At 33.1% G+C, this 27,486-nt stretch overlaps 1 protein-coding gene across 1 annotated transcript; it reads right to left on the bottom strand.

Moving 5' to 3' along the window:
• Positions 1–186: 186 nt before the first annotated feature.
• LOC131035359 (exocyst complex component EXO70H1-like) lies at positions 187–27,486 on the bottom strand. The gene is made up of 5 exons (XM_057967033.2): positions 27,406–27,486; positions 26,781–26,843; positions 26,479–26,666; positions 26,280–26,337; positions 187–1,965 (listed from the first exon to the last, which is right to left on the bottom strand). Exons 1-5 carry the CDS (start codon positions 27,484–27,486, stop codon positions 187–189), a joined length of 2,169 nt encoding a protein of 722 aa, XP_057823016.2.

Genomic DNA, 27,486 nt, shown 5'->3' with positions numbered 1-27,486 from the left:
CCCATTAACAAAGCTTCTAAATTTTACAAGAAACTAAAGTATATAGAATTCTAAATTCCCAAATTCAGCTCGCTGTGATTCTCCGAATACAATATGGATTCTGGAAGAGAACAATTTTGTTATATTGAATATACACACATACAAAGAAATTAAAGAGATTCCAATATATAAAACTGAATCAGTCAGTCATCGGGATCTCGTGGAGCTCACGGACAAGGGCCTGCCTTTAAATATGTCTAACACAAAATCTTGCACCTCCTCAGGTGTGTATTTGACCAACGTATCGCTTTCAAACCGGCTCCTGAATCTGTTAAGAAAGGAACTATAGGCTGGTATCAACTTCTCAGTAATTGATATACCTAGCTTCTCTCGAAGCCCGATGTCAGGCACCACCCATTCACTATGCTTTCTCTTCACCTTTTCCATCGCTGAATTGAATCCCTTTAATTTCTCCTTCAGAGCTTGCTCGGACAAAATTCCACCTCTCGCTGGAACTTCCTCGTCTGTTAAACTCGACAGCACTTTCATCCACGCGCTCCTCTCATAATTGAGAGCGTAATGCCTTACCTTATTCCACTGTTTTCTTACCCAATCCTCCCCCAGTATATATTTGAGATTGGAGCCGTTCACTTTCTGGACCATGTAGTGAAGGTTATTCATGAGAAAGAGGTACGACAGACCCACATCTTTGTACCGATCAGATTTCTTGTCGAGCTTACACAGGAGAAGGAAGATGTCCCATCCGAGGTGGGCGGACAACGGGTCACAGGGATTCTGAACGGCATAATCGTCCGGTAGCGTCTTAGGTGGCTCCTCAGGAGCATTTGCAGTTATGCTTACCAAACTTCCGTTGTAATCAGAGAGGAATGTGAGATAATTCATAACGTATCTGGTGATAGGATGTACAGTGCCGCCTGCAATGGGAGCCTTAGAATTCTCCTTCTGAATGGCCTTGTCAAATTCTATCAACATTCCCCGCACCGCCTCACCCAGCCTGGCCAGGATCTTGTGGGCCTGTTCATAGACGGTTGGGCAAGAGTTTTGACAATATGTGGCCTCGATGTCCGGCATGAGATCAGTGACGGCTTCGAATAGGTCGAGCACCCTGAATATCCTTTCTGGCTCCCGGCTTGTGGCTGCCACTCCTTCTGCCAAGGTGAAAAGCTCACTTGTGCTCTCCTTGGCGATTTCGGCAAAAGAAGCATCTCTCATCTTATCAAGCCCCTCAAACACATCGGCACACAGCCGTTTTTCTCGGGCAAACAGAATTCGGATGCTGATTTTGGCACCGTAAATCCATTTCTTAATCTTTTCATCAAGAACTTCCCATTCCATCTTCCGAACATCCTTTACCGTCACCTTCTCCACGCCTAGATTGTATAAACTTTCTTCGACCACGGACTTTCTGCTAAGAACGAAGACTCGGACGCATTCACTCGCATACCCACTCTTCGCCATGCGCTGCGCTATTTTCCGCAGATCCACCAAGGCGTCCAACGGAACCATGTCGAATTCACGGAGTCTGTCTACTGACAGACAATTGGAGCTCGAGAAGCTGCTGAGATCGTCGTCGCCGTCAGAGCAAATGGACCGAGTGAGGCTACCCTCTGTGGGCGAATAGCAGGACGGCCGACCCGATGACTCCCGACCCGGATCGATGGGTTCGCTGTGAGATAACAGAAGTTTGTGAAACTCTTTCTCCAGACGGATCATGGCCAGTTTCATCAGCCGCTGTGCACGGATGAGTCCCGCAGCATCGGTGCCAACGGCAGACAAATGCTCCATAAGCCGTTGGAGATTGTCAACGGTTTCCATGTACATACGGACTTCTTGAGCGGTGCTCTGAAAGAGCATTTTTATTGTTATGTTTGTGTCCCATCTGGTAATCAGTATCTCTGCTGCGGCCAAACTTGCTTCCATCCTTTCCAATGCGTACGAGCTTTCGTTTGCTCTGTATGGCCGCTCCTGTTCGAATGCTTAGCAAGAGCCTTCATACTCAAAACCTAAGAAATTCCTTGCAATTTAAAGTCAGTTTAACGCGTACAAATATTTGATATAATACAATTGTATGACTTTGTCCCAACGAAATTTTCGCTTGACCGACTCACGGTGGTATGAGCTTATAGAGTAGATGAGCGGCTAAGTATCCAGGATTCCAGGAATGTTGTTAGTGTACCTAATTTTTTTTAATATTGAAGCAAAGAGAAAAAAATATTACAATGATGGGCCACCTGATTTTTTTAATAAAATACGCGTATACAGAACTGAATACATTGTTTTAATATTTGAAATGGACATGAATAAAATACAACCACTAAACAGATATGAATAAATTGGAGTGGACCAACTCAACATTCTGGAAACAAGAAATTCGAGGATCTCACATTACTATTAAGTACTGAAAATAACCAGCCTTTTATTAATGCATAGATTATATTCCTTTCAAATTTTATCTTTTAATTTAAGTGGTTTTTTATTTCAATTTTCCATTTATAGTTAGAAAAAAAATTATTTGATGGATATTTTTCTTGACAGATATTTTTTATAGTAATCTAATGTAATTGAATTTATTAATTATAGGATACAAAATTAAATTGAATATAGGTGGTAATCTAATAGATTGATAACATTCATTTTGATATCATTAAAAGATAATTTTATTTAAAAATATTATTTCTATTCTATTTACAATAGTAAAAATAGTAAATCTATGTCAATTTTTATTTACATTTAAGTTTGTTTGACACAATGATTTAATGTGATTATATAGTGACAAATGGTATATATTTGTATTTACTTTGCTTCATTCATTGAATCTTTAATTGTATTCATTTATTCTCATTTACTGACCCATTCAAAATTTAAAAAAATTATTTTACTAACTCTAAGCCTTTCTTAGTAGTTATTGGAAGTCAATTTGGTACTTATTTATGTAACTATTCATTGTCTCCTCATATTAAAGATGTTCCTTTGAGTATTCAAGTTCTTAGTAAGAAATCCTCAATCCTCCAAACTATTAGAAGAATTCATTCGTAGGATCATTTCAATTTTAGGCATTAGAAGAAACAAACATTTACACAGGACTCATCTAGAGAATTACATGCTTGAGTTTGTTATCTTTCATCACTTCTCAAAATCTTTAAAGATGGTAAACAATGTTCACTATGAAGAATATGACCGTCACAATCTAACAACTTCCCTTTGGTATTTTCAATTTCACTATTCTTTGTGTTTCAACAAATAACAAATATCAAAGACAAGGAGGATAGTCAGGAGGACACCTGGGCCAACCAAGTTTACAAGCTTTAGCAAAATTGGAATTTGATTAAAATGATTAAGTTGTTAGGCTTAGTTTATTTTCTCTTAATACTCTGCTAATGAAAGCAATAGATATAGTTAGTTTCTTTGTTACAAAGAGGTTTGCATACCATATGAGCCAGACTTTTATTATGATTGTCGATATAGTTAAGTTACTTAGTTCTATTGATACTCAACATACTTATATTATGCTTAGAAGATGGTGGTTAGTCGTTACTAGTATGTTTAGTTATAGAGACATGCTATTTTTTGACCACTTTTGAGGAACAACTATTTGGGTTTTCTTAGCTAGTTGCTTGATGCTAGTCCTTTTGAAGTTGTACTCTATTTTTGTTGTTTTGTAGGTTAAGGGCCTTCTCCCTGCTAACTTAATAAATAACAAATAACAAATATCTATGTGACATCGATATTACTCTTCATCATATTTCAAAGCGATAGGTTCCATTCCCCCTAATTAAATTTTGAGAATTTTATTTATTAAGATTTATCTTTTCTTAAAAGACATTAATTATGTCTAGATTAATTACATGATTTTTTCATTTGCATTTATTCAATTAATGTAGATTTACATTTTGAAAAGTAATTTTCCCTCATCTTCTAATATTAGAAAGTGAAAATTTAAATTGTACCCACATTGAGAATTAAAGTTAAAATAAAGCTAACTTTTTGTTGAAATATTTCTGGTTGGCAAGACCAACATGATGTAGTGAGTCGCTTGTAGAATAATTCTACTTTTAAGTGTTCTACCCATAAGTACATAAGAAAAAACAAACTTGAAGTTTGATTTGGCTTTTTTTTTAAACAAATATTTATTTTGAGCTAATTATATAAAAGGCTGGAGTTTTAGCTAGATTTCTACATGCACAATATTTTGGGCAAATAACTCAACATACAAGTTCATATTTAAATTTTAAAAATTAAATGTCTTTCCTCTTATTTATTATCTATATGTTTGTTAATTTACTTGAAACATACGTTTTAAGAATTTAAAAATTTGATATATTAAAAATGTTCTTTTGCTTTTGTTTTTATATATAATTATTTAACATATGGACATGGTTATTTCATTTGTATTTCTATTACATAAAAAAAGGGAATGTGTATATGTAAAATAATAGTAAAACATTTATGTGTGTAAATTAGAAAAATAATCATTAAAGAGGTAAATATATAGAATTATGCTTTAGATTAAAATAAGTAAATATAATTTTATTGTAAATATTGATGATAACATGAGAAAATTCCATTTAAAAGATGTTGAATATTTTAAAATACATAAGCGATGCACATAAAACACTCTTCACTTATTGCATAAAGACATATTCTCATCTATGAGGTAAAAATTTTCACAATGCTTGTTCTGAAAGCTATATATTAACAAACCTAAAGGGTGGACCTCAAGACTTAAACCTAAAGATAAGGAATTGTAGGATAATGGAATAGTCATTCTTATAATGCAAGAAATTTTGGACTCATTCCTAAGAGAGAATTTTCATTGCCTTTTTTTGGTCTAATAAACCTAGGAAGATGTACATAAAGGTTTTTAATCAATTAGAAAGAAAATTAATAAAACACATTAGGCCATCATACCTTATATATAAGTAAACATATTTTTTCATTACACCCATAGTATACTACTAGGTGTAAAATAAACCTACAAGAAATCTATTAAGTAGATGAGAAAAAAAATCCACATACAACTAATGATAAAAATCACATTTGTATTCCTTAATGTGAATACCCCTAAACAATATGTCCACATGTCCAATTGTAAACTTAGATAAATCTAGTTCTCTAAATGATTATTATATTATTCTCCCAATTAATTTGACAAACGTTATTGAAATAATTCAGAAGAATGGATAGGATCTAATTTAGTATTTTACTATAAAGAGGAATAAAATGTAAATTAAATATGTATTCTCCAGCTAATAAGCATTTAGGCCTATTGATTATAAAATAGAATAAAAGTTTGAAACAAGAAGAGGAAAATTTAACCTTTATTTTAATAGGCATATGGAAACTAGATATGCACACATGTACAAATAAATTTGAATCATACTTTTAATTCATTTATTAATATAATATTTAAAATCTAGAAATCTAAGATTGCAAACTTGTGGGGTGTTTAGTTTCACAATTCTAAGGATCTTAAAGGGTAATTGGAAGATGATGTGGACTAAACTCTAAGGATCATAAAGGGTAATTGGAAGATGCTGAGTCCACATCAAGTGAAAGATTCAATCTTAGAAAAAGTACTAGCAAAAATGGGTACCCATTTAGGCTCAAGATTTTGAGCTGAAATTTAAACCCGTACAAAATGGATATTATTTTTACATTTTAAAATGGGTAGCTATTTCTTTGTTTCAAAATGGTTACCCATGTCTAATTATATCATGTTTTAGAAAGGGTACACATTTCTAATTATATTATATTTCCACTTCCTTTTAGAATAGGTATGCATTTTGGAGCAAGTACATGTTTCATAAAACTTGCTATTCAAAACCCATACCATTGCCTTGTTTTAAGGATTTGGAACCCAACCCTTAGCCTTGGACCTACAAAGTACAATGCCACAAAATAACAAGAGATAATTTTGACTTTGGCAATGTGACCAGCAAGTATTTTTAAAATTTTATGAAATTAAAATCCATTATAGATGATGACGTCTAACTTTTAAATATTTAATTTTTTTATAATTGAATTTTATTTTCTATTTCCTAATTGATTTTGAATTAAACTATTCCATAAAATTTAAGTGTTAGGAGTTTGTATTTTTTAATAACTCTTAATTTTTTAATTTTCTTGTAAAAAATTATATGGCATCAATCTATACACAAATATTTACACAATAATTTTTTATTTTAAATATTAATTTATCTCAAATTATGGTGGTTGTACATAAGAGATTAAAAAAAAAACAATTAGGTCCAGTAATAAATAATAAAAATATCTTGAATACTTTAAAAAAAAATATCCTCATCAATCTTGAGTATAATACACATCTTTTCCCAAAAGGTATTATAAAGATACTTTTATTTAGGTCAAATTATGGTGGTCATGCATGTTCATGGTATGATCATAAAAAATGACTTTTAGAAAGTGATTTTTATACATGACTATTAAAATTCAATTTGTACGATCGGGGTACAAGTATAAATTAAATTTTGAAAGCTAGACAATGAGTACTATATAAATATTCAAAAATTAATTTGTATCATTTGGGTATAAGAATAAATTACATACTTAAAAGATAGACTTAGAGTACTATATGAATATTACAAATTAATTTCTATCATCTGGATATAAGAATAAATTACATATTTGAAAGCTAGACTTGGACTACTATGTGAGTATTAAAATTCGTATCATCTGGGTATTGGAATAAATTACATATTTGAAAGCTAGAATTAGAGTACTATAATTTTTAAACATTATATGTTTAAGATATAGTTTGAAAATCGGGAAAAAAAAAACTTCCACTTTTTGGACTTTTTGTGGACCCAGTTTGTTCCACCTACCTTAACACCATAATCACTAGCTTATCTAATGGAGGGATATTTTTTAAGAATAGGAACAATGACGAGGAACTGGAGAGATTACAAAAGGAGAATAAAATAGTTAATAGACTTCAAATTGTGTATGTCAAGCTCTACCTTCCATGTTTGTGGGATGATTTTTCCCTCCAAATCATGTGCTACACCATATTGTAAGGTAGATATAATGCAACCTATACCTACCATATTTTTATGTTGATTCATTCATTATTAGTGTAAATACTTTCATATATATCATTTATAGTGCTAGAACTAGTGCTTAGGCCATCATGAGGAGCCCTTGTATCTCATTTGTGCATTTATATTATATCATTTCTCTATTGAAGAGTTCCTTTTATCTTATTAATTTTTCTTCTTTAATTCATGTATGACAATTTTTTATATGGGTACCTAGCATGGCCTAGTTGCAGGAACTTATCATCATCTTTGAATACATTACTCCCTAAGTTACACTGAAGGGGGGTGCTGGTGTAAATAGGATTATTATCAAACTAGTTAGCTAATAAAACTTCTTATACTCACCTATTTATACTAGTTCTTAGGCCGTCATGAGGAGTCCTTCTATCATTTTTTACATTTTCAATATATCATTTCTCTATTAGAGAGTGACTTTTATCCAAAAAAAATTTCTTCTTTACTTCATGTATGAGAAATTTGTATATAGGTACCTAACATGGCCTAGTAGTTGGAACTTATCATCATATTTAAATACATTACTCCCTCAGTTACTCTTAGAGGTGGTGTTACTTAAAATAAGATTATTATCAAACTAGTTAGCTAATCAAACTTCTTAGATTCAGCTATTTACACTAGTTACTTCTTCACTTAGGGGATTTTATCTTTTTTCTCACGTCATCTAGTTGTGACAAATGTGTTCACCTTTTGAGACACCTATTTCATGTACACTTGATATATGATCAAACACTTGTCACTTGCTCTTAGATGTGTTGTACCTTTGGAGGGTTAGTTAGTCATTTATTCCTACCTCTAGTACCTTGGCTATATATGGAAGTATCTCATTCTATATTTACACACTCTTCATATTATATGATATATATCCTATTGTACTCATTTTTGTTCCCTTGTGCAAGGTTCATTTGTTCTTTCAAATATTGGAATTCTCCAACAATAACCACCTTGAATACTACAGTACCCAACATGTTCTTTCCTCTTACTTATCAATCTCTATCCATCTGACATTATTACATTTTGTACGATGGGCTAGAAATCATAGGTGGTTTAATACTATTATTCTAGACATTTGGAAAAGAGATAACCTATTTTTGTGGAGTATAAACCTTAGGAAAATTAAAAGATTGAGGAGGTTTGTTTAATAGTGTTAACTAGTTGGGCCTAATATTAAACAAACATATTCGTCCTAATAGGACAATCTCTTATCAAGTGACCTTCTTGTCTACCAAAAAATAAGCATTAGCTTTTTTTTAATTCTCCAATTCCTATCTTATGCATTAACAAACTATCACAACTCTAGAACTATAGAAATGCAAAAAATAGTAGTGGTTAAGCAATATACATTAATGAAAACATCCACTAGATTTCCAAGACATAAATAGAAAAAGAAGAAACTAGAAACTCTTAAAATGAGGACCCTCAACCATCCAACAATCATTCCCTAACTTGCTTCAACATACTTCTATATGTGGAGACAACATTATAGAACTAAAAAAAATCATTCACCTTAAATGCCTAAAAAATATTCTCCAAAAACCTAATAACAAGAATAAATGATAGAAATAAAAATAAAAAATATTAAAATTTGTAAGAACCCAACAATCTTGGTCCATTTTAATAATATTTCACAATAAAGTTGAAATATTCAATGACAGTATACAATATTCAATAATATGCATGGCTTGACCAAGAAATCCTTGTTAAAGTATATGACTGCTAATACACTCAAAATTTTAAAAGCAAATCAAATATCCAAACAAGCTTGAATGGAGATATGTACAATTCCAAAACCCAACAAAAGAAAATCTACACACATGTGATAATGTTTCTACAAATATATACATGCATGGAATTAATGTAATGGAACAAAACATGAGACATCCATATCGTGTATCTAACACTTTTTTAATGTTGATATGAGAACTATCTACAAGCCTTTTGAATTATAGTTTTTCTACACGATGATATAATAGGAAAACAAATGGGTAATTCAAGGTGTATGTATTATATCTATATATAAAATGAGGATATGTGAGATAAAAAGGAGACAATATTTTAAATCTATGTAGGTAATTGTGTAGACATTTAGGATGGATTTGTCTTTCAGTTTTCACTATGCATTTAATATATTTATTTTTCCTTCTCATGAGATAGTGGTCATGTTATTAAATTGTTATATTCTTGCATTCAAATATAATTTTGTATTTCATATTTTGTTTTAGGAAAAGTAAATTTAATTTGTTTTCTCTATTTCAAGAGATTATACACATTAATTCTTTTACTATTTATTGATTATAAAAGATATATAAAGATTTTTCTTTGTAAATAATTATGAATAGGGTGAAAGCATAAAATATGTTTTGTTGTGAAATATAGATATACATTCAATGATCATATCTTATTTAATTTTAATGCAGTTTTGACTATATTTTTATTAGATGATTTTTTTTAAACATAAAATTATGAAGTTATCTATATTTTAAAATTTGAAAAAAATTGTAAATGTTGAAATTAAATGAATAACTAAATATACATATACAAAGGATAGAAATTCAGTGTGAAAACAATCAAGTAAGTTAGAGGTTAACCTCCCCATTCAACCAAAAACCGTAGAAATTAAAACTAAATTAACACAAATAAAGTGACAGTACGGAAATTCTTTCATCCCCATTCGAGTCATGGAGTGTCGAAAAATTGATGGGAAAAAGATACACACAATCGAATCCAGAAAATTTCAAAAAAAAAAAACAGAATAGTGACGAAGCGGAAGGAAATCTTGCAAGCCAAGCAAGAAATGATAAGAAAACTAAATTATTTTATACGAGAGCTCGTGTTTGCTTTGGGCGCCCGCTTTCTCCCAGATAATCTTCTTGAGCAAAAGCGAAGAAATCCCATGGAATGATTCAACCTAATTTAACTCGTACAATATAGTTGTATGACTTTGTCGCCGGGTTCTTTTTGACCGTTTATTCCCCTCAGCGTTTTCTATAGTTGGAAACTTAGTCAGTAGGTATGCCGAGCATATACAATATAATTTCAAATCACTTGTAAATGTAAGCTAAATCATAGAGTAGCAGCTACTTGTAAGTTAATATTGTTTAATTTGACTTGCGAATGTATGGGCGACTTGGACTAAAATAATTGAGGTATTGCCTTCCCCCAGCCCGCAAACAAACAATAATAAAAAATAGAAAAGATTCTTTTAATTATCCTATTTCATTACTTCTCGATTATTTTAAATATATATATATATATATGGTGGGTTGAGAATCAATAAAATTTTGTTATATCTCATCAAAATTACTAATTGTTTAGTTATTAAGTGTAATAACGAAATTTAATGATTTTTTAAAGGTAGGATTGAAAGTTATTGTTCAAATTCTTAGAAGTTTAAAGGAATAATATGATTTGTAATTTTTATTGTTTTTGGTTGCATAAGAATATTATATAGTTTACATGATTGGTTTAATATAATTGAAATTCTATCTTTTATCCATTATATAAGAACTTGATTGATTATATTAAAATGGAATAAGATATAAACTTTCTTAATGTATTGAAAATTAATATGTATGTAGTTATTTGAATATTTTACTATACACTATATTTCATGCTTTCAACTTATCCATAATCATCTAAGAAGGAAAACATTTATATTATTTTCATAACCAACCAATTCTAACACATTTAATACTAATAATCTCTTGACATATATTTTTGTTCTTAACAATAATGTGGAATACATAGTATATCTTGAATGCACCAATATAATGATAAGAAAATACAATCTCAATTAAGCAAGTGCATGGTTAGAATAATGAATATCAATCCCAAATGTCTGTACATGATTTAAACATAATAAAACATTAATAAGAAACCATTTCTTTTCTCACATATCCTCTTTTCATATATAAATGTAATACATATGCCTTTAATAAATTCAAGGTTGAGCTTTTGGTTAGTATTTAAGGTAACAATATTAATTATTATGAGTTTATTTTAATCTTCTATCATAGTGTACAAAAAAAAAAAAAAATCCAAATGTTCTTCACATTTTCATACAACCTTGTTAAATATTAGATACATGTCAAATTAAAAGTAATCTAATAAGATTAATAATGAAAATCTTATGGACATATTATGTATTTGACATCACTACCCTTGCAACTTATAGTTGAGATACAAAGAGATAGAAATTAGGGATTCAATATAATAAATTGCATAAAATTACTACCACCAAAGGGCACTATGTTATTGTGTGATGAACATTGATCTAAACACTAAAGAAGTAAAAACAATGTACTCTTCACAAATTAAAAACCAAAGTGTAGTAAACCATGAATTTTTCTGTGCTCTTATATTAAGTAATCATTTAATTTAATGCATAAATATACACAAAAGAATGGTAATCATTTTTTTCATTTTGTTAAAATTTAAAACATTACATAGAATAAATAAAGATTACAATTTAAGTTACCCACTTAGGAATCCTATATCTATCATACAAGTCTTAGCTAGTCAACTACAAGAGGCAGATCATCATTTGGGAAGTACTCCAACCACACACCAACGGTTTCACACACACCTTCCTATTGGAAGTGGCCCTACCCTTCATGAGGGGTATGTTAGAAGCACACTGTTTGCACAACAACACTTCTTTGCTCTTCCACACTTTTGAATGATAAATTCACTTGCACGCACATACAATATAACACAACCACAAACACACAACTAGCATGATTACATCACCTATTTATACAATTCATCAACCTTAACCTTAAGGTCAACTCAACACAAAATTACATCACACAATACATAAATCCATAACTAGACCAATACAATGTCGGCAAGGACATAGCATGGACCCAAATCAAATCCTCGAACACACAACACCACCAAATAATTCTCCAAGGTCATCTGCAACATGCTACACCACCAAATATGTCGCATAACACAAATAATAACACCAAACAAATAAGATCTTCAATAATGCGCACCAATCAACACAAACCACCAAAACACATAGCACATGATCAGACAAAATCAACAAGCAACATTAATTCCACCGCAATCACCGCAACAACTTGAATAACAAGATTCATCATTAACACCATCACCGGAGCTCGAGAACACCAACTGAAAAAATGAAATATATGCTTGTGAAGTTCCAAATCATGAACCATCTGATCAAAGGGCACACATGAACATCCCACACACTCTCCAAAATCTGCAACTCAAGATATCATCATTCCAAAGCAATATGGATCAAATACTAGTCAGAGTTGTGGTATTTCTGTAGTACTGATCATTGAAAAACCAGTCCACATACCAGACCATACAAATCAACCAAATCACCACATTGCATCATGAAACTCATACTAAATCAACTAGAGATAATTATCTCAAAAATGAAAAAATCGCATTAGCACATCTGCAATGGATCACCAAAACAACTCTCTACAATAAACCAATTCTCTGCAACACATAAATATGTTGACATGAATGACAACAACATATCCCAACAACTCCAATATCCAACAATCTCCCCCCTTAGATTTGATGGAAACATATGAATGTGAAAAACAATCAAGGCAAAGAAAGAAATCAACAACCAACAATCTCCCACAAAATCACAAGGATTAGCTCCCCATGAGACAAACAACTCAAAATACTTCAGGGTTTTCCACATGCTCTTCTCCCCCTTTGACAACAATTCCAAAGACATATATAAATCATTATTTTCTCATGCATCTCTCCCCCTAAGAAGGACAATATTGCCCTCTTAGCATAAACTCACAAATCTAAACAACTAAACCACTCACTGACTACTCCCTCAGAGTAGAAACACCAACTCATCAATCCAGATATCAAGATAAGACAACGTATTCCACAAAATCAATGCAATTCAATCCATTTAGTTAACATCAGGAGGGGCAATCACCCCTAACTTCTCTCTCAAATATACAAATGTATTTTTACATAAAGGCTTAGTAAATATATTTTCAATTTGTTCCTTAGTGGGTACATACTCTAATCTAACTTCCTTATCACTGAATTTCTCTCTCAAAAAATGAAACTTTATTGATATATGCTTTGCCTTAGAATGCAACACTGGATTCTTAGAAATAATTATAGGACTAGAATTGTCACAATATATAGCAATATTCTCATGATAAACAACTCTAATATCCTTCAACATTTGCTTCATCCAAACTACCTAAGTACAATTCCTAGTAGCAACAATGTATTAAGCTTCTGCAGTAGATAAAGAAATAGCATCTTTCTTTTTACTTGTCCAAGGAACCAAATTCTTTCCCAAAAATAATGCTCCACTGGTAGTTCTCTTCCGGTCATCAACATCACTTGCCCAATCAGCATCGGTAAAAGCATTTAGAGTGAAATCACAATCCTTTGGATACCACATACAATAATCAATTGTTCCCTTCAAGGATCTGAATATTCTCTTCACAATCCTTTGAATCAACTTAAAATCTTGCAACAAAACATATAGCATTCATAATGTTAGGTCTAGTCCAAGTCAAATATATCAGTCCACCATTCATAGAAATATACAATGTTTGGTTAACCTTTAGAGATTCATCATCTTCTTACATCTTACATCCAGTCACCATAGGAGTTCCAACAGGTTTGGAATCATCTAACCCAAACTTCTTCAAGAATTCTTTCACATACTTAGATTGATATATGAAAATACCTTTATCAATCTATGCAATTTGCAATCCCAAAAAGAATTTCATCTCACCTATCATAGACATCTCAAATTATTTTTGCATATCATAAGCAAACTTCTTACTCAAATCATCATTTCCTCCAAAAATAATATCATCAACAAAGACTTCAACAATCAAAATATTTTCATTATCAATCTTGAAGTACAAATTTCTATCAACAGTACCTTTACAAAATCCCAAATTCATCAAATACCTATCCAATCTAGCACACCAGGCTCTAGGGGCTTGTTTGAGTCCATACAATGTTTTCTTCAATCTACATACCATGTCTCATTCATCTGTCAATGAAAATCCATCCGGTTGCTCAATGTACACTTCCTCTTCCAATTCACCATTCAAAAAGGTTGACTTCACATCCATCTGACATACCTTGAATTTCTTATGAGCACCATATGCAATAAATAGTCTAACAGCTTCAATTCTAGCTACAGGAGCAAAAGTCTCCTCAAAATTAATACCTTCCATTTGTGAATATCCCTTACATACTAGTCTTGCTTTGTTTCTAACAACTTTTCCATCTTCATTCATCTTATTTCCAAGCACCAATTTACTACTTATTACATTCTTGTTCTGAGGTCTCAAAACAAGTTCTCATGTTTTGTTCTTTTCAATCTGATCTAACTCTTCTTCCACAACTTTTACCCAATTATCATCTTTACAAGCTTCAGCAACATCGTTCTTTTTTAGGGCTCTTCCTTCTAGCCCCAGTCCTTCTCCCCCTTCTCCATGGATCTATGGTGGAGGCTATTTCCTATTTGGCTATGCCTTATTTGTCTATCTTTAGTTCAAGATGTTTGTTCTGTTTCTGGGGAAACTCTCTGTTAAGGGGGTTTTCTTGTTCATAGTTTCAAGATATTCTGATGGTCCTCTTGAAGGGTGGAGGTGTTGGTTTGTTCTTATTCTTCTCAAGAGGATTACTTTCTGTTCGGGTTGCATCTCTCAGTTCCTCTCAACCTACCCTATTGAGGTGGGTCATTCTTCTATAGAGAGGAAGAGTTATTGGCTGGTTGTTGTTAGATGGAACTTGCTGGGAGTTGGTTGGTTGTTTGAAGCTCTCTCCATTGTTTTTGTGATTTTGACCCTTTTCTCCTATAGAGGCGGAGAGATGGGAGGTGCCCACCTACTTGGAGCTGATTTGGTTCAGGTATCTCATTCAACTTACACTTTCTTGACTATTAAAATACCACCAATGATTTGGATATTTTTCTTGAATATTAAAATACCACAAAAGAACTCTCCCAAAATTCAAGGAAAAAGAGTAGGGACAATCTTGGTACCCACATTGTCCGAACACACAGTTCGACCAACTTTTCACCAAATTTTTGGGGAAGCAAGATATTGTGATTTTAAAGCAAATTCTAGGAGTATCAGAACTTCAACATAAAAATAGGACATAATTAGGGCTTTTGATGAATCAATTAATTGGAAGAATAAAAAGGGGCACACTTAGGGTAAAGGGCCCAATTTTATGATGTGTCGAAAGAGAAGGCTTTAGATTAATTAAATGCTTGAAGGGAATTTAAAATAGTGCTCCCACTTATGCCTCTTATGTCCAAATGAGCGGGGGGAAGACCTCGTTACATCCTTGCCTGCCATCAATGTTAACTTTCTGACATAGGCCGACACGAAGGAGTTACTCCCACTCAAATTTTGGATGGGGCTAAGGGCAAAAAATGGATCCCAATTAGGGAGGACCAGGGCATAGTGCCCTGGTCTTGATGAGGACCAAGGTGTGGCGCCCTGGTCCTACCCCAAATTGGGCTAGGGTTAAGGGCCTATGCAAGGTGCAAGATGGAAAAATAAAGCTTGGTTACATGGGGGAGGCATAAACAAGTCCCGATCAAGCATGGGGATGACCACACTAAGGCAAGGGCCATGAATGTGGTGAAAATTGCAAAGGGTGCAATTTGATGCTACACATAGTTCTAGCAACATTCAAAACTGTTATGTTATTCCTTTCAACAACTCCATTCCGTTGTAGGATTCTTAGAGAAGATAACTAGGTAAAAGCACAAACCTGTGTCACACTTTTATAAAGGAACCAACCAACACAACTAAAACTATTTAACTTCGACTGCATAAAAGTGACATTTCTAAATTGAATTTTGAAATGATGTAAACTAATCAAATCTATAAATATTAATTAAATTTAGGTTAAAATGATTTTTTTTTAATAAATTCAAAGACAGATTTTTCATTGCTGAAATATGCTGAAAATCAAGGGTTATAGTCGGTGTCACCAAAAAATGAAAACGAACTTTATTTTTTGTGAGTTTTTTTTCCAAATAGAGAGCTTATATATACAGTGTTTAAAAAAATAAAAAAAATTGATGTATATTTATCTCGTTATAATATTTTGAATTCCAACATACCTAAATTTGACAGTTTTTATTCAGTGTCGCCTTTTGACTACTAAATTTATCATTAACAAAAAAAAATTCCCTTTTTGAGAAGATTCTCTCATCTAGTGAATTTTTTTTTTTTTCTTTTCTAATATCATTTAATATTTTACCTAATTTATAATCAGCCTCTTTTTTAACTTTAAAAAGCCACTCACAATGTTTAATTAATAAAAAATATTAAAATGAATCAAAATACTAAAAAAATTATATGTCTAGATTCATGACTTTGAGCTCTACAAAAAGATATTTTTTTGATTTTTGTAAAAAAGTATTTTGCTTGAAGAAAAATTGAGAAGTGAAAAGTTTCAGAAATACAGAGTTTTTTTTACCTTTTTTGTGTCGTCACATGACACATAGGCTAGTCTGGTCGGACCCAGTCTGGTCGGACTTTCGATGCCATTTTGGTGCCACACAGGCGTTGCGTGGCCTAGGGGTAGTCTGGCCAAACAACCCTCAGTTGGCCCAAAGTGTGACAGAACTCCATGCTTTTTCCCAACTGTCTTTTGATTCCATGCTCTTCACAAAAATAATTAAACTCACCGAAGGTAAATTATCCTCCTCTATCATACCTCATACACTTCAACTTTAGTCCAGTATCTATCTCCACTTTAGCTTTGAATATTTTAAATTTCTCCAGTGTTTCAGATTTCTCCCTTAGAAAAGTGACCCACATCATCCTAGAATAGTCATCAATCAGCAACATAAAGTATCTATCTCCCTTGAAGCTTCTCACTATAGAAGGTCCACATAAATTAGTATGCACAAGATCTAATAATCCATTAGATGTATATAGTTTTCTCTTGAATGGAATTTTTGTTTTCTTTCCCAATATACATCCTTTACTTATTGGATTAGTAGGATTCACTATCTTAGGCAGATCTCTAACAGCTTGAGTAGAACTAATCTTAATCATGCAATCAAAGTTAACATGACACATTCTCCTATTCCACAACCAACTCTCATCAATTTGAGAAAACAAACAATTTTCTCACCAGCATTATAATAAAAGATATTACCTTTAGTTTTTCTACTTGATGCAATCTCTATACCAGAGCTATTCAAGATCTTATGTTTCTCATTCTTAAATTTCAAATCATATCCCTTATCAACCCTCTGTCCAACACTCAAAATATTATGCTTCAAACCTTCAACATATAAAACATCATCAATATTATGCTTACCATCAAGAGAAATAAAACCTCTACCACAGATTACACAAGCTTTGTTATCTCCAAATCTCACCAAACCGCCATCATACTTCTCCATATTCACAATACCTTTATCACCTGTCATATGATGTGAACAACCGCTATTGATCACCCATTCATATTTCTCATCAATATTACTAGCCAAAGCTTTGTCTTCAACACTACAGCTTGTAGAATCAGCAGATACCAGATCATCTTCTTGGATAGCAATGATTTCCAAGTTCCCTCAATTCAAAAGTAGCAAGCTTACAAACTAGCATATCTCTTGTCACAGTTGTCACAGTCCAGATCTCATCAATAACAACAACTTTGTGCTTATTAGAAGGAGGCCAAGATCTCAACACTTTAGCCACAATCTCATCTTCTTCAAGGACTCCTCTGGTATATCTGATGCTCATCACAAGATCATTCACTTTAGCCATAAAAGATATAATATTATCATCTTCTCCCATCTTTGACAACTCATACTTTCCTTTTAGACTCTGCAATTTAGCAACTTTCACATGTTTATCTCCTTTATACAGGCTTTCAATCTTCACCCAAATCTCATGTGTAGTCTACAAACCCATCACATTAGTCATCTCTACATTAGTCAAGGCACTCAACAATGCTTCTTTAACTCTTATATTTCTTTCAACATCCTTGATCTTAGCTGCAGTAATAGGACCATTTGCAACAACAATGTATGCATTCTTTGTGATCTTCCAATAATCTTCTCCAAGGAAATTCAAGTGAACTTCCATCTGGTGCTTCCATATAGAGTATTTAGTTCCATCAAACCTCAGGCTCTCCTTCTTGAAAACAACAGGTGCCACCTAGATCTCCTCAAGTGGTCAAGATCCTTCTAGAGGATCTAGCTCTGATACCAATTATTAGAAGCAATGCAACAAAACAACTGAGAGGGGGGGGTGAATTTGTTTTCACCAAACTCAACCAAAATAACCACAACTTCAGATCTGATTAAGAATAGTAATAGAAAAGATAAACACCATATCAACAACACACATAACACAAAGATTTTTGATATGGAAAATCCGGTTAAGGGAAAAACCATGGTGGAAACCTACCCACAATAAGATGATACTTTATAGTAGTATGTGGAAATATGGGGAATGCACATGCATTCAGGCACATTGCCTAGAGCTCACTACTCAAAAATAAGAAGGGCTACAAACTTGAGGAAGGCTCACTGCCTTACAAAGATTAGATGACAATCCAGATTATATGAACTAAAAGAATAGCATCTCCAAATGCTTGATTACGGTTCTGGTTAAGCACATTGTCTGCACAAGAACACTTCTCTGCTCTTCCACACTTCTGAATGATAAATTTTCTTTCACGCACATACAATATACTCTCATATCATAAACAAAACCACATACACACAATTAGCATGATTACATCACCTATTTATACAATTCATCAACCTTAACCTTAAGGTCATCTTAACACAAAATTACATCACATGATACATAAATCCATAACCAGACTAGTACAATGTCAGTAAGGACATAGCATGGACCCAAATCAAATCCTTGAATAGGTAACATTGCAAAATAATTCACCAAGATCATCCGCAACACGCTACACTACCGAATATGTCGCATAACATGAAAAATAACACCGAACCAATAAGATATTCAATAACGTGTACCATGATCAATGCATACCACCAAAATGCATAATACATGATTAGAGAACATCAAAAAGAAATGTCAATTCCATCACAATGACCGCAATACCTTAGATAACAAGATTCATCATTAACACCATCACTGGAGCTCAAAAACACTAACTGACAAACTGAAAGATATGCTTGCGAAGTTCCAAATCATGAACCATCTAATTAGAGGACACAAATGAATGTCTCAAACACTCTACAAATTTCACAACTCAAGATATCATCATTCCAGAGCAATATGGATCAAATACCAGTCAAAGTTGTGGTATTTCTGTAGTAGTGATCATTGAAAAACCAGTCCATATGCCAGGCCACACAAATTGATCAAATAACCACATAGCATCATGAAACTCATATTGAATTAACTAGAGATTATTATATCAGAACCTAATAAGTTGCATCGGTACATCTACAACAGATCACCAAAACAACTCTCTGCGACAAACCAATTCTCTGCAACATAGGAATATATTGATATCAATGACAACAACATATCCCAAGAACTCTAATATCCAACAAGGTATACATAAGGCTACCTATGTTGAGCCTTTTAACTACTAATTTTGTGTGCCACATATCTCATTCTGACCATACTACTTTAGACTTTCTTCTAACTAAGTATGACCAATCTAGAAGATCTATGTTCTAGCAATACTTGTGAATTGAGTACTTGCATGTAGCGACAAATATGACTCTTTGACCAAAGTTTTATTTTAAAATAGTCATAAGTTCACTCACCTCTTACTTAACTTGGAGACTACTCTCATCCCAGGGTTTAGAAAGTTTCAACTCTCTAGTCAAATCACAAATTGTCTCAAACTATTCATAGAGTTTAAGTGCTTAACTAAATTACACACCCTCCTTGATACTACAAAATAGGTTCTGGGTTACCACCCTTAATTAATGTGAAATATATTTAAGACTTCTTAATAATGTAAATACAAATATAAAAATTTGAAAACATAACTCTTTGTCTAGAATCCATTTGACCAAATATTCTTAACTGGGTTAATAAGTAATATTTGTCTACTTCTAGTGCGTTCGAATTTTAAATATTTTAGCTTTCTTCGCAAACACATATTGATAAGTTTGAACCTCCAAATTACATAATAAGAGTTTATATAAAGCTTACATTGATATGGATCCAAGGTACATGAATATGACAATGACAATGTTTCCGAGGACAACAAGCATGGTAATAAGAAAGTGTGTGATAGTCAAAGGTGGTTATCATTAGTCCAAAAGCTAAAGAAAATAATATTTTTATGATTGCTAAAAAGAAGCATTAAGACAGTTCTAGAAATGCATGATTTGTAAGAAAAATGAGTCATCTAATAGTTGCAATCAGTAGTACCTTTGGAGCGGTTTTCCGATGACCATTCATCAGAACTCAAACAACTAAACATCAGAATTCAGACATACTCAGAGAGAAAATCCTCATCGCTAGTTTTTCATCATTGAATCCAACGATGAGATTCACAACAACATTCCGACGACACCACATCGAAAATTTCTATATACCCGCGGCATGTTTTTTTGACGAGGAGATGTCGAAATTCTGACCTCGTTGCATCCTTTATCGTCGTAACCTTTGTCGATGACCCTTTATCTCGATAACCTTTGTCGATGCATTTTACTTTTGCCAATGTCCATCAGGATGTCTTACTGATAGCCTCATCGGCTATCGGCAAGACATGATTTCTCCATTGCCTCTAGTTTGTGTTTTGTCGATGGACCATCTTCAAGGAGATGGTGGAATTTAAATGATTACGATGATGAACGAGGCTGCATCCTTTGATGTTTTTGTCATCATAGGTATGACAACATCATCGGTTGTCTTGTGGTGTTCGTTGGAATTCTAACCTTCCTCAACATTTTTTTTTATAAAAAAATCCTGATTGCTTTTGTCTACACCAATGACCCTTTATCGCTATAACCTTTGCCGATGCATTTTACTTTTTTCCGGTGTCCATTAGGATAAGTCTTACTGATAGCCTCATCAGCTATCGGTAGGACATGATTTCTCCATTGCCGCTGGTGTGTGTTCTGTCGATGGACTTAAACGGTGTATGCTATCTCGATCACATGCTTCTACTTGTCAATGTTACCATTGGGTTGACTTTTGTCGATTACAAAGGATTAATATCAGTGAGCTTACAAAGGATTAAACGCAGTAGGTGCTTCATTATCAGGAAGATAAATTTGAAATAGCTACAAGAATGCATGAGAAGACTTATCATAAGGAATCATAATAGTAAATTCCAAAAATGTCTTGCAGCTAGTACATTAAGCATTCATAAATAGTCATACAGACAATCATATTGTTGTTTAAAAATACTATCAAAGGAGGATATTATAAAGATAGAGACCTAGAACTCAGTATGTAGTCATGGATAATAGTGTAGGGTTAGGTATAGTCCTAGACCTTGTTTAAAGGGAAACATGTGATAGTGCATGTGCCTAAGGAAAACTCTACCAAATAGTGAGCAGAAATACTATCAAGAACAATATTTTAGTCTTAGGCATACACCTCAAGGAGATAATGATTAACAAAGAAAGCACTTACAGAGATATATCTAGTCATAAAACATAATCATCTGAGTTGGAGACATGAGAATATTGTAGAACACAAAGTAGACAGTGCCATCATCAGGCATACACTCCATTTCAAGGCTCCAAAATTAAAGGCAATACAAGGAGATTCCATCAATGCCAATTGTAGTCCATAAAAGCCTTGTCGTAAAGAAAATGAAAGACAAAGTATAGTCATAGAGAGATAAGAAGATGAAGTCTATCCAAGAAAAAAAAGAACTCAAAGGCATTAAAAAATGTAGTAGTCATAAGACATGTACAGAGGCTCAGTACAATGGTGATACAGTGTTGCAGACCAGCAATGAGGAGTGAAGAATAAGGATTGTGATAGAAATCAGGTTCTAAATATAGAGGCACATGACAATAAGTTTGAGATTAGACAATACAACATGGAGATATGATCACCTTCTATGAGAAATGAAAGTGCAGTCATGATAGTATTTTATAGTAGATTAGACTACCATAAACATGCACATGGAAATGACTAAAGGGTGGGAGTTTCAGTTAAGTGAACTTCAAGTTAGAATGAAAGTTCTTAGTATCATTCATTTGTTCAAGCATTAGTTTTTAGAGAAAATATGGATTTCTAAGTTCATCATCACTTTGAGGCTTGAAAACATTGAGTTTTGAGGATAATTTCATTAGTTCTACATCAATTATAAGCCTCTCATAGGTCATACATGAGACAAGATGACTTTTAGATAATTTAATAGCTAAGTTATAGATTCAGGTACGCATATAGATACAAAATCGAGTATGGATTCATAGAATCAGAAAAAACAAATCCTTGGGTATGGGTATGGGTACGTCCGTACACACACACACATATATATGACATAAAATATACTCCAATGATATAAAATCACCTAAGATAAAATGTAATATTTAATTTATTTAGTTTATGATAGACTTGAATGAAATCAAAGTAAACACTCATATAGTGAATTGCATAGATGCAAAAATTGATTTGATTAATGATGCTCAATTAGGTCTTGAAACCCTCAGAAAAATATTGACAATACCAGATCTAGTAATCAAGATAGTAGGACAACAAAATCTAGTGATAAATAATGCCACTATAAATATTGGAAGATCTCAGAGCTGATTACTAATCAATATGATAACTAGTTGACCAATAAGAAATCACTAATAGTAGTTTCACATCCTTATGACAGTATGAAGAAATCAACAAAAATAGAAATAAAGATCAGATTGTACCAATGATGACAGGTTGTGTATTTATGACAATTGCAATTTGAATAGTAGTTTGGGTCAGATCAAACCCCTTACAAAAGGTTGCATCATATATGGGATAGCAATTTAAATTGTACACTTTACAACCAACACTACTTTATTAATTTGCTCCAAAATTAGGTACATCAGATGATGAATAATCATTGAGGACCCAACCACCTAAAAAGGACCTTGGAGGAATCCAAGGGGAATCAGGCTCGGACTAGGACCCAGGCAGAATTAGAATCAAGATCCAGGGGTTTTAGTGAAGAATCATTAACTTAGTTTAACAATAAGTTTCTAGCAGTTCCACCTCCTTTTATGCATGCTCTTTCTTCAAATTAGACCCAAAATAAACTCAAAATGAACAATGAATGAACCATATGAGGCAGTGTGTCTATTCTAAAACAAAACAAATAAATGTTAAGGAATGAACAGATAAAGTATGTCTATTCTAGAACAAAATAAACTCACAAAACCAATGAGGCATGCATTCACTTGTAATGGGGAACTGTCTCATAGAAGCATGTTCACAACCTACAACACTGAATATGTAACCTACAAACAAGATGCTTAGCATCAATAAGATTAACAATGGAGCACAATGAAATATTGAAAAGTGTGTTACCTTATTGAGCCTCACTTTGTTTCAATAATAGTTTAATATTCTCTACTTAACAGGGCCAACCACGCAAAAGTGGAAGCTCATTTGGCCCCTCTTCCCCCCTAATATCACTCTAAATTCTACGTTAACATCTAACATTCTTTCATCCATTAATGAAACATAACATTCATTCATTATCACATAACATTCATTAACATGTAACATTCATTAACACATATCATTCATTAACATTCATTAACATATAATTAGATTAATTAACTCATAAAATCCAGTTGTTAACATATAATAAGATTACAATCATTTTTTTCTTTCTTTCTTTTTGAAGCTTGGACGTAAAGAATAAGTGGACCATTGTTGTCCTCATCATTTGTCCCCTATTTAGTTCTTTGTCTCTTTTCTCATGATCTAGTTAATGTATGCCTAGTCCTGTACTCACGATGAGGATGCATATGCAAAGGGGGGTCTGCTGCAATAACAAAGAAATGGGTTAAATTCATGAGTTTTATTATTATTGTTACAAGTCTTCCTGATCATTTTGTCTAGCCTCATCCTCAACATCCTAAACACCCTCTAAATCCTCTAGAGTTGAAACATGAAAGGTTATATTAATCAATACACCAATTGCAATTAAATTCGTTTAAAGGAATAACAATGGTCCTCTTTGCCTAGTGGGGCCCCATCACGTTCCTGATGTTGTCTACATGGATCATGCTCAACTTGCTCACCATGGTCTACATGCTCTAAAATAAAAAACCATTTATTTCTTGCTCATTCCACCATTTACTTTTGGTGGGCCTAAAGATCTCTAATGTAATTTCTTTAAGATTTTAATAAAAAATATCATTTCCTACAAACAAATCATGGGATGATTAGTCCAAAACAAGTGATCAATAAGTAAATTACAATTACTCTATATAGCATAATAATTTCAAAGTACATAGAACCTTCTCTATCTTTATGGGAAGAAAATCTTCAGCCACCACAAATGTGACTGACAATGCTCCCATACTAGCAATAAAAGAAGATCCAGGAAATTCTACTATGGTATAACCACTAGTGGCCTCTACCTCCTCATGTACATGTCTTGCTGCAAAAAATGAATCCACTATGAAATGCCCCCAAGAAAGAACACTTCAAGGGAAATAGAGAGAGAGAGAGAGAGAGAGAGAGAGAGAGAGAGAGAGAGAGAGAGAGAGAGAGAGAGAGAGAGGGATCTACCAACTCTGGGGTCAGTATGATGTGCACTAGTGGATGTCTGCATGATGCATGTTGCCGGTATTGCAGTTGGCAATATAGGTGGGGATGATGGCCTTTGATGAGGCGACGTTTGCACAGGAACATGGACATCACTTGAAGAATAATACATTAAATATATGAGAAATTACACAGTGGTGCAGGAGCACCAAGAGAACAATGAGGAACTAGGACCAATTTTTTAAAGCGGAACAGTCAATTTTAGAGCCTTTGAATAATAAAAACTTTTGAATTCCCAACACTCTTTCTCAGTTTTTCTGAATATTGCAGTCTGTTATCCACATGTTTTCCACCATCAAATGCATTGAATGGGTTTGGAAACTAGTTATATATTGAAGTGGAATGAATATACTTTCATTTCCTTTTGGTTTCATTAATTTTGGATCTGTATTTGAAAAGTTATAACCATTTTGGTGAAAATTGTCCAAACCCTACCTAGGGCTAGTAGCAAGCACTCAAAATGTAATATCTTTTATTTTATTTGCAAAATAGGCCCACAAATGGGCATAAATCTGTATTATATTGTGTACTTTCATTTCATCAAGTGTGCACAGTTTTCACTCAAAGTTTGGCATGTGATTTGAAGACTTTTGGGACTGTTTTGGGTGTCTCGGTCCAAGGACGGTGAAAAGACAGATTTGTGAGGGTTTGGTGCAAAAGTACATATGAATGAGTGTTGGTATATTGTTGGGGGTTGAAAAAGGTGTTTGAGGAGTCATCTCAGAGATTTCAAAGGAGTTTTGAAGCCTTAAAATACCTTGAACCAAAGATGTGACATGATTGCCCTCTTGTATTACCTAATGAGAGCAAACTTGAAAATAGTGATAAAAAGATTTTGACATGTGAGGGTTGATGAAAAATAGTCTTGGAAGATAGTGTGGATGGAAAGCTCAATGTGTGGTGTATGTTTGGAAGGAGGGTTGAGTGTCTTGATTCAAGATTGGGTGTTTATGACAAGTAATTGCCTAATTCCTTTGTGATTGTCCTAAACTTTACATAGACTCTCAACTTATGAAAATAGTGATAATATTGTCTCTAATGTGCAAACCAAGTAATGTGTTGGTATGTGGGGGTCTGAGTAAACCCTAGGAGTAATTTTGAATTCCATTGGGAGTGATTGAGAGTTCCAAAGTGAGGGTATGTAGTCTTAGATAATGATTGTCCTAATTGGTATGCTTGAGTCAATGAATTGTGACTTGGCAACCCGGGTGTTGTGAAACCTTGAAGGATTTATGAATGTATTGTGCCATGCATGGAGGAATAAAAAATGGAGTCAAATGGTGTGTGAGTTTTATTACCTTGAGTGGAAGGTTTCCCCTAGTTGATGAGTTATAGTCTGGATGCTTTGCAAAAATTATAAAATGTGCAAGGAAGTCACATGTTTGATAACAACAAGGAGCCTTTGAACACATAAAGGATATATCAAAGCATCAAAGTATTTTTAATGTATGAACATGGTCATCACGTGAACAACCTGGAGTACCCTGATTATGGCCACCAGCTTTATGAGGACGTAATATTTCCTGCGAAAATAACACTTACATATTTTAGTTCCTGACATAAAAGAGTATAAAATATAAACCATTTTTGAACTTATATTATAAATAAATATTTCATTACTGATTACTTGCAAGTTTTGTTCTCTCTGCATCAATTATTGCAACCTTTCTTTTATTGCATCAGTTCGAGGGGCTTGGTATTCTAGAGCAATAATTTCTCTATTAACTTTTTTTTGGATCTTTCTCATCATTGCGACAAGGTTTGTAGAATATGTGATACCGTCATCGCATAATAGTGAGTCCATCATTGTATTTTCATCAGGTAATGCAGGTGCCTTTCTCTGAACATCTGTCTATGACAAGAATATTAGTAACATTATCAAAATTATTCAAAAACCCTAAAGAAAAAAACATAATAATATAACATTTTTCTTCTATCTAATTTGTACAATTACAATGAGGTTTACCTGCTGGGTAGAAGGGCTAGGAGCTACATCCTTGTCTATGCTATGTGTCTGATGAATGTCACTCTATGACAAAGATTAAATATAAAAAAAAAATAGTAGCAAAATGAAACCAATAGACTTAGCAAATAAACTTAATAATAAATGGTATATTGGAGTCATTAATTGAAGGTTGATTATCTTATGTTTATTTCAATACAAAGATCAAGTGTTTTTCATCTCTAGTGATATTTATCTTTAATATAAAGTTGTGACAACTAGATCTTATGAAGATTACATAATACAAGAGTCCACTAAGGAAGCAACCATCATAAGTTTTCATAAGTTAGAATGAAAAATCTTACTTTCACTTTCTACTAAAAGGACCCATAGCACAATCATTATGAACATGGCATACTTTCAACCATCTTCTCAAGTGAAGGAATGAGCTGAAAGCTTGTATAGTCTCTCATGTCTATTCCCAAGCTCCCTCTAAAGCTTGAAGAATAATAGTTCAAGACTATCTTGAGGAGAAACATCAGTCAAACATGATTCAACATCCCAATAGAATGAATTAATCATAACATGAAAATTCATGACCATGATTTAAATATAAGAGAACATATCTCTTTATTGGCTAGACTCCCACACAATCCACCAACATTCTTAAGTTGTTCCATTTTAAAGCCCAGGGATCTCCAATGGCTGCACGGCCTTTGGCCCTTGCCAT

This window comes from Cryptomeria japonica, chromosome 1 (assembly GCF_030272615.1).
Source record: "Cryptomeria japonica chromosome 1, Sugi_1.0, whole genome shotgun sequence".
Lineage (NCBI taxonomy): Eukaryota > Viridiplantae > Streptophyta > Pinopsida > Cupressales > Cupressaceae > Cryptomeria > Cryptomeria japonica.
Note: the sequence above shows the minus strand (reverse complement) of the source record. Positions and strands in the feature narration are given on the sequence as shown.

Excerpts from the sequence above, each read along its gene's own strand:
- LOC131035359 (XM_057967033.2), bottom strand. The coding sequence starts at position 27,486 with ATGGCAAGGGCCAAAGGCCGTGCAGCCATTGGAGATCCCTGGGCTTTA. Across the intron at positions 26,844-27,405 it reads TAAGAATGTTGGTGGATTGT|AGTGACATTCATCAGACACA; the intron begins GTGGGAGTCTAG and ends TCTTTGTCATAG. Across the intron at positions 26,338-26,478 it reads ACTGATGCAATAAAAGAAAG|GAAATATTACGTCCTCATAA; the intron begins GTTGCAATAATT and ends TTATTTTCGCAG.